This window comes from Lissotriton vulgaris, chromosome 2_1 (genome assembly GCF_964263255.1).
Source record: "Lissotriton vulgaris chromosome 2_1, aLisVul1.2, whole genome shotgun sequence".
In the NCBI taxonomy this organism is placed as follows: Eukaryota; Metazoa; Chordata; class Amphibia; order Caudata; family Salamandridae; genus Lissotriton; species Lissotriton vulgaris.
The window spans coordinates 1,482,064,826-1,482,080,524 of NC_141687.1; the positions used below are offsets into that span (position 1 = coordinate 1,482,064,826).

The 15,699-nt window shown below is 44.2% G+C and overlaps 1 protein-coding gene across 1 annotated transcript in view; it reads left to right on the forward strand.

The window, feature by feature from the left end:
- The window catches only part of CCDC93 (CCC complex scaffolding subunit CCDC93), a 994,005-nt gene that overhangs the window by 696,172 nt on the left and 282,134 nt on the right, over positions 1-15,699 (forward strand). Inside the window, exon 17 of the mRNA XM_086957357.1 lies at positions 15,031-15,102. Coding sequence (XP_086813483.1) covers positions 15,031-15,102 — 72 coding nt within the window. The remainder of the gene's footprint in view (positions 1-15,030; positions 15,103-15,699) is intronic.

Sequence of the window (15,699 nt, forward strand, 5' to 3'; positions counted from 1 at the left end):
TGGGACTGACGTGGGACTGGAGGGTGCAGGGGACTTGACATTTAGCGCTAGGATTAGAGACAGAAATCTGGTGGGTCAGATCAACTTGTTCCTAAATCATATCTGGTATCTTGTGTTTGGAGTACATGTTGCTGGAAACTAAAGGCTATCGGGACAGAGGTTACTTGTCACTAAGGCTAGGAGATGCATATATTTCTTTAAGTAACTGGAGTTTTCTATGGAAATTGGTACAGTAATACACTTGCATGGAGACGGAAAGACTGGACTGTATCTATTGCAGGCAGGATATGTTTATCCTACTCGTTAGCTAGGAATGTGGATTCACGGAGCAGAACTGATAACATAAAGGCAAAATACCATCTTGGCAGGCAGGCCGGACTGAGCCAGGCCCCGCGCTGCTTTGCAGGAAGGAAGGCAGAGTTTAGAGATGCAGGTGGGGGCTGCCGTTTTCAGAGGCAGAAATCAGGAAAAGGCTCGATGGCAGGCCTTCGCCAGAGCCATGAAAAACGTGAAAGTGTACCATATAAAGACGGTGGCAAGGCATACTTAGGAACTGAATATTTGACCCATTCATGGTGGATCTGAAAGAGGACATGTTAACGTTGGACGCAAATGTATTTGCGTCTTCATAGCTAGAAGTGGGGGGAACTTACATGTACTTGAAGTATGTACATGGAGCCGATGGGGTACGTGGTAGGGGACACAATTGAGCATAATAATTCATATTACCTCACATCAGATGGCCTCTTGTGTCCTCCTAGAGACACATGCCAGATGGCATATGCGGGCTCTGCAGTGGAATCTTAATCCCCAGTGCGTGAAGCATAAGGTGAGTCTCTCTGACTGGGTCCAAATTTCAGAAGATACTGCAAGAGATCTGCTGTGGTGTCTATTGAACTGCAATATGGCCAGTTGCAGAACCCTCTCGCTTCCTCTTTCAGAGTTGACAGTAGGAAAAGGAGAGATCAGAGGACTCCACTGAGAACGCGCAGTGTCAGCACTTCTGCGTGTTGGAGTTTCCAATGTGGTGCTTGCTAGGAGACTCATTCCAATTGGAGTGGAAATCAGGACTGCTCTACACCTTTTCACCGACACCATGCCTCCCCCAGATCCTCAAGATCAGTATCAGCCAGGCCCAAGCCATCCTACTGGCTCCGGACTGGTCACAGAAACATTTGCATCTAGAACTCCTGGGCCTGAGCATCCATCCTTGATCAGGCAGCCCCTTTGGCAGGATAACCTGCCAATGCAGTAGGGGCGCATCCTGGACCCCAACCTGCTCAAGCTCCAACTTCATGCTCGGAGACTTAGTGGCGACAGCTGAATGCCTTTGACCTTCCTCCTGATGTTGTAGATGATATTCTGGCATCCAGGCAGCCCTCAACAAATTCTGTATATGCCTGCCATTGGGACAAATTTGTGGCTTGGTATTGAGACAAGTGCATCGACTCACTTTATATCATCTGTCTGAGGTGTTGCTGTTTGCGTTGTCCTTTCCGCAGCAGGAGCTGGTGCTTGGAACTGTTAATGGTTATTTGGTGACTGTCCCTACTTTCTCAAGGTTGCCGGATCAGCCTTCCCTGTTTGTCATCTGGTGTCTTGGTTTTTGAAAGGTTTGCAGCACATGAATTGGCCTTCTTCTTTCATTATGCCCTAGTGGGACTTGAATCTGATCTTTACCTTTTTGATGGATTCCCCTTTTGAGCCTATGCATAGCTGTACTCTCAGGATTGTGACTCTCAAGATGATCTTCTTCATGGTTGTTACATGAGCCCAGAGGGTGAGTGAGTTTCAGGCTTTCTTGGCCAACACACTATATACTAACTTCTTCCAGGAGAATCTTGTTCTGCAAACGCATGCCTACTTCCTACCCAAGGTGATGACTCCATTCCACATCATTCAGGCAATTATTCTCCCAACATTCTTTACTCCACCTCACCTCTTTGAGGAGGAGAGGCTCCTTTGTTTGGATCCCAAGAGGGATCTTAGATTCTATATCGATCATACCAAGGACCACTGACTGGGCGATAAGCTTTTCCTTGGATTCGCTGGAGCAAAAAAGGGCAAGGCTGTGCAGAAGAGACCATCTCTCATAGGATTATACTCTGCCTAAAAATCTGCTATGCAGTTCCAAAGAAGCAGCCTCCAAAATGCCTGCAAGCTCATTCCACCAGTCAAGGCTGCAACTATTGCATTAGCATGCCGAGTACCTGTCTAGGCAACAAAGTGGCAGTAGCTCTATAGGTTTCTGAAACACTACTATCTGATAGAAACATCTAGCCTCAGATTCCTTATCTGTTAGAATTCTCCCCAGGCACCAGACTGGATCCTCAAAATGTTTTCAGGAGTGCCCCAACACATCCGTAGAGAAAGTCGTGCAACTCTGTACCGATTTCGGCCACGTATTCAACTTCACCAGAGTCCACATAAGCCCCTACCAGACTCGCTGACGACATATTCTCCTTTACCGTGCTTACAATGCATATCCGGATAAGCGGTTACCTCAGGCCGTTTTTGCCCTACTGTGACGTTTACATCGTTAAAACATTGTTTTTTTTTCTGTTTTTGTGTGTGGTGCTTGGGAGAGCACCATGATTCCAAAGAGTGCGACTTCTGTCGCCTACTTCGACAGAAGGCACTGCGGGTACGTCTGATGAAGCGCCTGTTGTCGCGGCACTTCTGGTACCTGCATGGTCTGTGCGCTGGCCTGGTCCAGGAGCAGTTCCCGTGGACCTCACTCTCCATCATCGTCCTACAGTGCGTCTCGATGCAGGTGGTTGAAGTTGCGGTATCCCCCGACTTCACTGCGCACAGGAGAGATTCCAACTTTCATGCCTCCTCCCGCTTGCCGGTTGAGGACTCCGTTCATGAATTTGCCCCACGGCTCCCTGTCTCCCTGAAGCCGGGGCTACTCTAACCCAGATGCGGGCACATTATTGCTCTCTGCATGCCATTCTTGGGTCTTCACCCTCCCCTGGAGCGTCATCAGGCCCAAAGGAGGTGAGAGGTGCCTCAACTGTGTCCGCGCTGGCGGGTTTGCCGCTGGCTTCAGTTAGACCCTCTGGTTCGATGGTCGACTCAATGTCTGCGCCTGTGCACAGCCGTTTGCGGTTCTCATCTTCTGTGCTTGCATCAGATCAGCCACTGCCGTCACCGATTGACATTGTGCCACTTCCCTTTTTTCGACATCGAGGCGTCACCAGCTCTGCACCAGTTGACGCAGAGTGTGGAGCAAATGGAGCCGCCTATCTCAACACACCCTTCTTCCGCTTTCTGTGGAGCCCTCCAATGTTTTTCTTTCTGAGAAACACTGTTTAGGAGATGATGGGGACGAACCAGGGTTTCTACACCCCATACTTGATGCTGCTCAGCCTCCCCTGGAGGATAGCTGGCTAACTGAACTGGGGAAGCTAGTGAATTAGTCTTCCCCAGCTTCAGGCCTTCTTTCCCCTCCTGGTCTTACTACGGAGGCGAGCTCCCCTTTAGCTAATATGCTAAGACGAGTTGCTCTGATTTTGGTTTTACCTCTTTCTTCTGAAGAAAAATCTACTGATTCCCAAATTGGCGTTTTCCATCAGGGCCACACAAGGGTGGAGCTGGTGCTTCCCAATATGACATTTTGTTTGGAGCTGGTCTTAACTTGATACAAGTGCCCCCAGTTGATTGATCTATTTCTCACAGTCACCATCTGGCCTCTTGTGATCTGGTCTCCTCTGGCACTCTACTCCTCATAGCTTGGTGGCACAGGCTGCTTCAGCCTCCCATAAAATCAACTATCTTCTGCATATTCTGTCAAACAGAGATTCCAAGAGACAGGACGCTTGTGGCAGGCATATCTTCTACTCCACAAGTTCTGCTTTGTGTTCCATTAATACATTTTGTGTTCTTGGATGCTTTTTCCCTAAAAAGTATGAGGTTCTTTGACACGTCTATTGCCATCCCTACCGGGCAACACCCAGAGCAAACTTACCCAGCTGATCCAAGAAGAACAACAGGCAGCTAAATAAATCATGCTTGGCCACAAACCTCCGATTTTCGGAGGCTGTTCAGACCACTTTGCTTGACATGTCTTTTTGATGGCACCCACCTTTCGGTGCTCATGCTGGCTGTTTGTCGTCGAGTTCTTCCTTGATGGAACATTCTGTGGCGGTGTCCCGGATTGTCTAATCCACCTACTGGTGACTCCAGTGTGGTATTCCCGCATCCTGCTGGTATTCTTCTTATCCTTCTTACACTGTCAATGACAGGTTATTGGTCCGTTTTCACTCTACATGGGTTTAACACCTGTTGCATAGGTGTTCTGTTTCTCTGTTTATGTGCTCTTTGCCTAAGAATTATTTTTATTTTTTTATTATTCTCTTCTTGCCTGAGCAAAGCTACCTGTGTTACATGCTCTTTAGAGCTCTTCTGTATGCGTACTCACTACTTATGTGAGCCACTTGTGGTCTAGAGTTAACTAGCTCTGACTCGCATCCTTACTGCTGGAACTTTTTACACCTGCACTTTATTGTGACAAATAACATTTAGTATCCTTTGAAGGAACCGTTTAAACTTTCTCCCCCTGGAGAGTTTCTATATAGCTTGTTCCATGAGATGCCTTCTCATGAATCGTTCATTTTTCTTTGATCTATTCAGGGAGTACCCGTTATGCTACCCTTCTTGTGTAATTCTGTTTCCCCAAAGACTCAAAATTTCCACAGGAGCAGTGGAACACGTGCCACAGTCTCTATTCTGTTGTCCATGTTACTGGCCTGGCCACTATTTCCCGCTAGGACTTTCTTTTCTCTAGGTCCTTGTTAGAAATGGGGGTCTCTAGTTGGCAATGATTTGCAACTTGGTCCAAATAGGGACCCTTCCTTCTAGTCAGTATAAGTGTGATGCACTCCAAAACTAACCCCTGCTCACCCCCTAAGTAGCTTGGCATGAGCAGTCAGGCTTATCTCAGAGGCAATTTGTGAAGCATTTGCATTTAACCAACACTTATACAGTGAAAACACTACAAAAGGACACCACACCAGCTTTACAAAAATAACCAATATTTATCTGTGCAAACAAGACCAAAGCAATAAAAGCAATAAAAGGACCAACATACAATAATCAAAAATAGGCACTTTGCAAGTATGTCTTGAAGTTCCTTGAAGCCAGTAGCTCCGTATGGGGCTAAAGCGGTGCTGAAAAAAACAGAATCTAAAGTTCCGGCAGACCGTGTCAGTGCGGATCGGATTTAGTGCCAGCAGACTCTTAAACAGTACCTTTGGTTCTGGCCAACTGTGTCGGTGCGGGGTGGTCGTGGCAACCGTCGCAGTTGAAATGTGAAGCGTAGCAGTGCAGTGTGCGGTGCCTTCAATTCGCGGTGCAGGCAGTGGCTCAATGATGGTCGTCCAGCGGTGTCAGTGAGCCAGGGCTGCGGTGCTGACAGTTCGCAGTGCAAGCGACAGTCTCGGTTGATGGGAGCTGGTATCGGTCAGCCCAGACTGCAGTGTGGGACGGGACTGTGCGTCATGTAACTTATGAACTGTTCCTCCAAACCAGTTTGATCTCCGGTGTCGCTGCCAGTGATATCGTTTGTGAGACCAGGGTGGTAGAGTGAAGGGAGGCGGTGTGAAGTGCGGTGTTCACAGGTCGCGGTGCAAGCAGCAGCTCAGTAGCAGCAGTCGGCGGCGTCTGTGGGATCAGGGTTGGGGTGCGAAGTGTGGCAGTGCCGTCTGCGGTGCCTTCAGGACACGGAGTCTGCAGCGGTGTCAGTGATGGTGGTGATGGTGGTGGTGATGGTGTTGGTTGCTCTCCCCCTCTGTGGCAACCACGAAGGGGTTTAGTTACTGAAATAGGTCTCCCAATCCAAAATGGCGCTCGCGTAATGAGCGTAACTCGATAGAGTTAAACCCAGTGAGAAACAAACATGTGAAGAATGGTTGTTCGCCAGAACAGTAAAAAGTACTAGCGACGACCCAGCATAAACATCCAGAACACTCTAGTAGAATACCAGAGACCCAAGATCGAAACTATGAAGGGGTCTAGTTAACAAAATAGGTCTCCCAATCCAAAATGGCGCTCACGGAAGGAGCGGAAATTCGATCGGGTTAAACCGAGTGAGGAATAAACGTGCGAAGGAAGGTTGTTCGCTACAACAGGGAAAAGAACTAGCGAGGACCCATTAGTAAATAAATACGGCACAAATACAAATAATATAAAGAAAAATTAACACTATCAGAAACAAACAGCAGAAGAACCCAGGAAAGTCCCATAAATAGGTTACAAGAGGTATACATGTATGAAACGGGCAAAAAGCGCAGAGAGTTCGAATATAAACAAGATCAATACAAAATGGTGATAAGCAAACAGAGCTTAAACCCACTACAAGATGGCGGCCATAATCGGGTCACCATGCATTTACACCTACAAACAGCAACCAGGTGTGAGTGATAGGACAGATAATGAACCAATCTGTGACAGTATAAATACCAAACAGGAGTCAGTCTCATTAGATCGAGAAGACTCAAGAGGCAAGGAGGACGCCACGCAGCTCAGCTCCCTTCATCAAGTAAGTAAAGATAGGGTTATGGCTACGCTGCTAGGAGAAGAATGTTTCTTTAAAAGAAACAGACAATTCTGACTCAGCCTTAATATTTATCCCTATTTAGAAACTCAAGCCAAGTTAAAAGGCATCTACTTAAAGATTATCACCCGCATGAGTGAAGTAGACTAAGAGTAACTCTAAAGATCCAAAAAGGTAAGAAAAAACAAGAAAGGAACAATTCTATATGAAACATATAAGTAATAGAGATACACTAACAAAGATTATCCTATCCTTAGACGGAGCAGGGGTGTGAAGGATTCAACCAATAAGAAAGGGAGCTCCCAGAGGCATCCTCCTGACACCTAAAGTAAAAAGTGGAAATAAAAACCGGTGAGGATCATATAGACCTACTTCTAAAATCGAATAGGAGTTAGTCATAAAGAAGTGAAGATACATAAAAGTTTTCTCTTTACTTTACAGTACTGAAGTGGTTAAATTTCCATAGTCTCTTAAGAGAAACCAAAAACACTGATTGAGAAGAAGTCCCATATAAAAGAAGGGAAAGAGGATATGAGCAGATGTTAAACAAACACATATGATCAAAAGGATCCAGGGAATACAACCTGGGTAAGTTAAATAATAAACCAGTAGGGATTTACAAAACCAAAGTGAAATGAATCTTATTCTAGACCATGTGGTTGGAATTAACTGACCGCCAGCGAGATACAACTGAAAGACTGTCCAGTAGAGTAAATAAGAAACTGAGTCAGTTGTTTGTTCTTGGGGCGAGGAAATACAGCCTATAAGCTTCTAAATTTACAGATAAATGTAATAAGTACACTAACAGAGTTGTAACAAATTTCAAGTTGGGGTGTGCAGAAAAGACTATATAGGTTACCAAATGTTAGATTTACCAAATGATGTAATGAGTAGATGCAACTGAGAATAGAGGATGTAACTGATAATAAAAGATGGGACCTAATGGAATATATTATGATATATGTCTTTGTAGATGTGACCAATCAGGGAACAAGTCCTGAAGAAGGTGCAAGAACATCAGGGGCACCGAAACGCCGCGTCGACAGTTTTGTTCCTAACATTTGTGTTTTTTATGAATATGTTTTTTGAAAATTATGTTGTATAAAATCTTTTTAAATACATTGGATATTGTCTTTTAAGAAATGTGTTAGTAATATTGTCTATATACATTGAATATATATCGTGTAACGGTTTTTAACGCAACAGTTTTGTAATACTATGACTTTTTAAACTTTTTTCAATAAATGCATTATAATTTTTAACAAGTCTATGCTTCATACATGGTCCCTTATGACACTGAAAGGTTGATAATTCATGTTGTAAATTTGGTAACCTAGATAAGATTGCACAATTCCGGTACATACATAGGTGGCCACCTCCAGTGGAAGAGGCACACCTAATAAGGTATAACATTCAGGAAAAGGCACCCTGTTTTTTTCTGTCTGAAGAGAATGCACATCACTAGCCCCTGTGATTCCAAAGCCAGACAGTCAATCCACAACCCAGCAGAGGCACACAGGATGGGTAAGCAAGAAAATACCTACTTTCTGAAAGTGGTATTTTCAAACACAGAACTTAAAAATCATCTTTACTAAAAGATGCATTTCTACATTCTGAGTTCAGGCATACTAAACTCCATTTCTATTCTATGGGACTGATAGCCTCTCAATAGTGAAAAACGAATTACACTGTATTTTACTATAAAGATATGTTACCCACACCAGTACATGTCCTGCCTCTCACATACACTGCACCCTGCCCATAGGGGTACCTTAGAGCTACCTTAGGGGTGACTCATGTAATAAAAGGGAAGATTAGGGCTTGGTAAGTGGGTGCACTTACCAAGTCGACATGGCAGTAAAAACTGTGTGCAGGCACTGCAGTGGCAGGTCGGAAAACCTTTTGTAAGTCTCCTCGTGTGAATAGCACAATCAGTGCTGCAAGCCCACTAGCAGCATTTAATTTATAGGCCCTGGCACTCTCAGTGCACTTTACTAGGGACTTACCAGTAAATAAAATTTGCCAATCATGGAAACACCAATCCACAATATAAGTTGCAATAGGAACACTTGCACTTTAACAGTGAACAGCAGTGAGAAAGTGCGCCAAGAGACTAAACCAGCAAAAATAGAGTCAAAACCAAGAGGTCAGAAAGCAAAAAGATATTGGAAACACGTCAAAAGATGCCATGTCTAACAGTCCTTCATTTCCTTAGCAAGCATCTGTCGTCTTCAGCAAGGTGCACTTTTAATGAACTACTCTGGTGCACAGGTTTTATTCACTTGTGATTTTCACAAGGGTTTTTCTTTTTTTGTGTGTTGTATTAGTCCCAGGCATGGCATCAAGGTTTCTAAATTGAATTTTTATCCTTGCAAAGACACTACGTGGTTTATTTTTATGGGATAATGGCTCATCCACCTCTTGGTACATTCTTGTTACTTGAAACCGCTCCTAGATCATTATGCTAGTTTCCTTATTGGCTTGCTTGTCCCCTTTGGTAGCTCTCTCCTTGGGTACATCTTTCATTTTGTTCTGTACGGTGTCCTATGTGTTATCTTTATTGCTGTGGTTTCTTCTTCACTTCTTTAACCCAATTCTGGGGTTTCTTCAACTATGTACCTGGGTATAATCAGGGCTTTAAGAATGTTGCCCTTATATCTAGGTAATTTGGATGTCCTCCTGTGGGACATTTTTTCCTCTGATCGACAATTGTTGTTCTTCTTTAGCTTGCATCTCTTGTGTTGCATAGCTTTCATTGCTTTTTTCAATTTTGAACTGTTCCCCTTGTGGGGATTTAGACCTTATCAGGCTGTGCTTTACTTTTATCCGATCTTCAGTTGGCTTGTGCTCCATTTGATATGCCTTACCGTTGGATGATAAGGCTTGATACGCTTTTCTCTAGGGCTCCATTGATTAATGATGGGCCTGGTTATCTATCTATCTATCTATCTCTCTCTCTCTCTCTCTCTCTCTCTCTCTCTCCCTCTCCCTCTCCCTCTCCCTCTCCCTCTCCCTCTCCCTCTCCCTCTCCCTCTCCCTCTCCCTCTCCCTCTCCCTCTCCCTCTCCCTCTCCCTCTCCCTCTCCCTCTCCCTCTCCCTCTCCCTCTCCCTCTCCCTCTCCCTCTCCCTCTCCCTCTCCCTCTCCCTCTCCCTCTCTCTCCCTCTCTCACATAGTCTAGCCGCAGATTCCTTATCTGCACACCCATCCTCCCTGCTATGCAAGCTGTTCCCATCTTGCTTAAAAGATCTTTTCTTGACGTTCGCATACCGTGCATTTTGACTTCGTAATTGTTTAATTCAAAGGGATATTTATCTTTTATGGCACACTTTTTCCACGGCCAGTTTCTATGATGGCTCTGCTTTTTTGGTGCGGTAAATAGTCACAAAAGTAACTGACATCAGGACGTTGGGGAGGGGCTTATATGGTCTCTGGTGACGTCGCATACGTGGATGACATCGGTACCGAGTCGCACGACACCCTCTACCGAGTTACAGGGGTACTGGCGAAAAAACTCCGGATCCAGTCTGCCGCATGGGGAGAATTCTAAGGTAATGACTCTGCTTCTAGACTATTTCTCTTCCAGATAAGGCGTTACCGCAGGTAAGTAACTCTTTCGTCTGGATGTAAACGTTTTACAACTGCATTTCTGTCGCACATTCACACATACCACTGCAAGTCGCTATTATGAAGGGACGCCCTAAACATGCCCTTCCTAATACCGAATCGCAAACCAAGTTTAACTCTTTACTAGGTTACCAAATCGCAAATTGAGCATTTGTACTAAATAAAATGCTTTATTGCGGTTTTAGCGACCTCAAAAAAGATTTGTACTTCTGTGCCCTTGTGTATTCTTCCCACTGACCCTGAAGGCAAATGAGGAAGACAGAGTAAAAAGTGATGGATTGACTGTACCGGTTATTTTCTTGCTGGTAGCTGCCATCCTTCATCTTATAGTGGCTGTTAATAATAACATTGTTGGCAAACATCTGATCGTAATCCTAGCAGCAGGAGCATCAAAAGTGATTGTGATCAGCCTTCCATTCACACATTAAAATGTTTGCAACAATTATTGCATATGCAGACTAGATAATGTTCACAAGTGTGGCCATCCATTACATTTTTAATTTTCCAGCGCTCTATTTAACGGATGTCCCTGGACGTAATTTACAGTGGGCCCAGGAGCTACTGCATCCCAAATATACACATTGCTTCAATCATCCAAGACCTAGTTTATGATCATGCTGGGATCATTTAAGCCCCCCCCCCTTCCCCAGACCGTTACATCTTGCTGCTTTGATGTGATATCTTATGCATATGACTCCCAGCTGTCCAACGTCTGCGGCCAGGACACTGTTGGGGCAGAGCCCCGATTTAAGGACTGTATGCGACGGATTGCAGCCTGAATATTGGCAAATTGTCTTCAACTTAATAGTGAAAACAGAGATGGTGCTGTTTGGTCAAGCCCAGGACCTCTATACCCCTGACTGATGGCCCTCAGAAGAGGGGGTAGCTCCCGCCCCTAGGCTTGTGGTGAAAAATGTTGGCATTAATTTAGCACAGTCTCTATCCGTGAAGGACCAAATTGCCGCCTCTTGTGGGTCATGCTTTGCAACCATGCTGCTTCTGAGGAATGTTCCTTGGTTACAAATCTCTGCAGGGCAGACACTGGTCCAGGCCCTAGTCAGGCCCTAGTCATAAGCTGCTTGGTCTATGGCTATGCCCTGCTCATGGCTGCAAATAACTCCCTATTGTCCAAGCTCCAGGCGCTGCAAAACACAGCTGCATGCATGTTTAGTAATGTCCAGCAGGCTCCCCATCGACGCCCACACTGAGAGCTTTACATATGCTTCCAATTAGGAAAAGGATCATCTTTAAGATCTGTTGTCTCACCCATAAGGCTCTCATTGGTAGATCCTCACTTTTCTAAAAGACAAACTGCAATACTACTGCCCTTGACGAATGCTTAGATTTAGCGACAAAGCGCTCTTCACTGTTCCCCTCATTAGTATCTCGGTGCGGTGGGAGAGATTTTTTCTTTACTGCACCATCTACTTGGAATCAACTTCTGCTTCATCTCTGCTGTGGCTCTGTTTTTGCCTAGTTTAAAAAAATTCAAGACCTGGCTGTTTTAGGCTGTGGTGGACCGCTAAGCTGGTGTAGCGCCGAGATACACCATTGAGTATATAGCATAACATAGTTAATGAGGTTGCGGTTTCTACTGTCTGAGATTATGTGGTTGGGATAGTAGTATAGGGTCTTCGTTATCCTGGGGTACACCAAACATGCCACCATTGAGCATTCTTTGCAGTTTAGTGATCCCATCCATTGAGGTTAGGGGCCCCTTATACTAAATGAGAAAATATTTGGAGATGGGGCAGAGTCACAGTCGGGGACTTTCAATATTATAACTAAGTTTAGCTAATTTTCTTTCTCAACTTCCAAGTGCTGTATGTGAATTCCATCCACAAAAAAATAAATCCCTGCCCAATAAGTGGGTTTGATCTGCAGTGTTCACAAATGAAGCATCTTGGTTTGCTAACAGGCACCAAGACATTTTCAAGAAATAACTTTGTAGTGCAAACTGTAAACTTTTGGTCTGTAGTTAAATGTGCATTGATGATCTGCTTTCATTCAGGTTTAGAAACTTTTATATGTCTGTTGTTGACCTTTTGATTTTGCAAAAATTATGTATAGACTATACTTACTTCTAGCGGCTTTCAGCCATCCTCTTTATCCATAGGTCTATTGTTGCTTCATTCACAGTTTTCTTCAGTCAACTCCAGCAACCAGCCTTGGGCAAATAGTCAGCCCACTTCAGCCATTGTGTGAATGACGACATTGTGCTCTCTCACAAAGTATGTAATGCAACTGGTGCTATGTAAAGCGCTCTGATACCCAATTAGGGTCAAGTTCGCGCTATATAAAACTCTGTAAAATAAAGTGCACATTTGCACACAAAGCGCCAAGGAATACTAAATGTGGTCTTTGTGAAACCATAACATTGTTTTGCTTTTAGACATGCACTGTCACTTGCGAGAGATTTTGTTTACTTACAGGGAGTTTAGAGCCCGCCCATTGCTTACCTTTGATTGGCCACATCATCAGTCTCATTTTCTTACTTTTCCTTGGTCTGTGTATGCCAGTTTCACTTCCTCTTTTTGCTTTCATACCCAGCTTATGTCCTCTACAGCTTGATGAACTTTGTAGATACTTTTTTTTCTTTTAGTTGCAGCTTTACATTTGGTTGCAAGCTATCTTCATTGTTGATTCTTGCACCAGCATTGTTGCTTGCCCCATGATGGCTTTGCCCCATCCCTCCCAACCCCTTACCGCATTGCTGCTTGCCCCGTTGTTGCTTGCTACCATTCCTCCAGTGTTGTTGCTTTTCCCTGTTCTCCCCACCCTTATTGTTGCTTTCCTCAGCCTCCGCCCGCGTTGTTTGCACCATCCCGCGCCCTTTCTCACGTTGTTGGTTTGACCTCTGCACTCCCCCACCCCCTCCCCGTTGTTGCTTAGCTTTGTCCTGCCCCAGTCCCTCACATCCTGCTAGAAGAAAAAGTTCTGACATGGCCAGCACTTTCTGCGTGATACCGCTTTCTTTGAACATTTAGTAATTATGCACAGCAGCCACGCTACTGTACAACGTAGCCAGAAGACCTTGACACAACCAAAAGCTCTTGCATAGGCGATACCTATTGACTTTGCAAATGCTTAGTTTAAGAACATAAGGTATTGTGCTGTTCACATTGAATGCAGCACATCGCTATGTACAGGAAACAGTTGTCCACATTGTTTTCTTCTGCAGTGCGTGCTGAAGATTGTGATGTCTACCACAGATGTCTAGGAAAGTTAAGACAGTACATTCTCGTCTAGCTATTGTTTTACTTCTTAGATCAAAAGCACTTTTGTCTTAGGGTTTTAGGTGCCTGTTCATCGATAACGGGTATATACTTTATTTTTATCTTTTGTCATGCTGGGCACTCTGGCACAATGTTGACGTGACATGTCTGTCATTCATTGTTTTTACCTTCTGGAATGGAAAGAAAATCCAAAGGATGGTTTTGCAGTGTGACTTCCATGGTCAGCAACTTCCTCTCTCACTGTCTCCAAATCCGATCAGTGTCAGACAGCATGGTGAAGTGGGTGGTGTTTTATTCTGAAAAGTCCATTTTGTTTTTACCTGAAAATCAAATCCACTATACAAATCAAAGAAACTGAATCAACAATTCAAGGACAGCCAACTGTGAAGTAGCTGAAAAGTGGTGGTAACTGCAGTGGTTCAAAGTTGAAGGAACGCATGAATTATTAATGTGTAAGAATATAAATGTTTACCAATGACATTATTTTTTTTGCGCACCTCCCCACAACTCCTCCAGCGTTGTTGCTTTGCCACATCCCTCACCCCTTCCTCCCTCCCACCTTCTGACCCCTCACCACCTCCTGTCTACCACACTCCCTCCTGTACTCCCCATCCTCTCTCGCCCCTAGTAAAAAAAGCACTATAACGCAGTCGGCGCTGGCCAAGTTATAGCATTTATTTTTACTTTCAGCCATGCACCAAAGCAGCCACGCCGCTGTACAACACTGTTGAAAGACATTGATAAAACCAATAGCTCTTGTATAGGTGAGACCCATTGCCTTTGCCAATGCTTGTTTATATTGGTGCAGGTCTAGCAGCTCATCCAACAAATAAAAAATACAAACCTGTGATAAAATAAAACGAGTATTGAGAAAACAAAAAACCTGGCATCCGGTCAAACCTATTGACTTTGTTAATGCTTGTTGTGTCTATACTTGTGATTATACCCAGATCTGTTGACTGGGTGTGAGTGTTTGATTGGTTTAGATGCTCCGTCCATCACCACCCCCTTTTGTACTGCTTTGTTCACCATAAGTTGGCAGGGTATGCTCAGACGTGAGTCCCTTGCTCACTATGCCACTGGATTCAAGCAAGCCTGGCTGAAGACGGCTGTAATGCCAGAAACCGGTCCTAGGAAACTTGTTTCCGGTCCAGGGAAGGCATGGCTTGACAGTTCGGGCTGGACTGTTCCCATGAGGCACAGGGCCAGACTGGTTTGCATATGGCCATGTCTGAACTGGGTGGCAGAGTGGGCTAAAGAACGGTGATGGATTAAACCCAGATCTGTTGACTGGGTGTGAGTGTTTGATTGATTCAGATGCTCCGTCCAGCACCACCCCCTTTTGTGTCTATCCTGTAGTGCACACAAATTGCTTCTTTGAGTAAAACAATGTAGTAATTAAAGAATTCCGATACAGAGGTCAATGGAAATGTGAAATCTGCATTAACTTTCCAGTTTGTGGTGTCACTTACCTATGAGTTACTGAAAGTTTGTTTTGATTGTTAAAATTATTTAGCTTATGTTGAGATGTGTTTTAAACTGATGTTTTCAGTTCTCCATCTTATTCAGTCACGTTATCAATGGTAATGTAACACGCTTTTCTCCCTTTTCAGGAACGAATAGAAATCATTGACCAACAGTACAAGCTCGAGAAAGAGAAACTACAGAAGATTCGACTCCTGTTGGTGAGTTAAATGCATTTTGCCTAAAAACCAGCTCACATTTCTCCTTAAGTGGGATGAGGTTTTAAATTGCTGTAAAATCCAAGAATAATTCTTCTTGAAGTTGAAATCCTCCAGGATTATGTTAATTAAACAACCTACTACCAGTTCCTTGAATCATCCAGTAATTCAGCATCAGATGGTCTTATCCACATAAATATAAGACCCAAAGACCCACCAAAATAAAGTCAACACACAAGCAACAATTTAACATCCTATACTGTGCCTTCTGTTACACCATTACTTTGACGAGCTTCAGTACCTGTGGAACCTTTTTAGTTGGAAAAGAATGGGGAGACAGGAGGGTGGTGATGAATCTACAGTAAGAGTATCAGAAAGTGCATTGCCAATGCTAAGTAACTTGTTCTTGTGACTGATATTTTTAACCGAAGATTCTACACCTTTAGAATAGATACCAAATCAGTACCTTTCTTTTGTGGGTTGTCTGTAGAATGACTCCAATCGAAAACTCCTACACAACCAAATGGTAAAAATGCCCTTCTGGGCATTCAAGGCACTACTGGCTTGACAGTTTGGTCTAATACCAAACTGTCAAGCCAG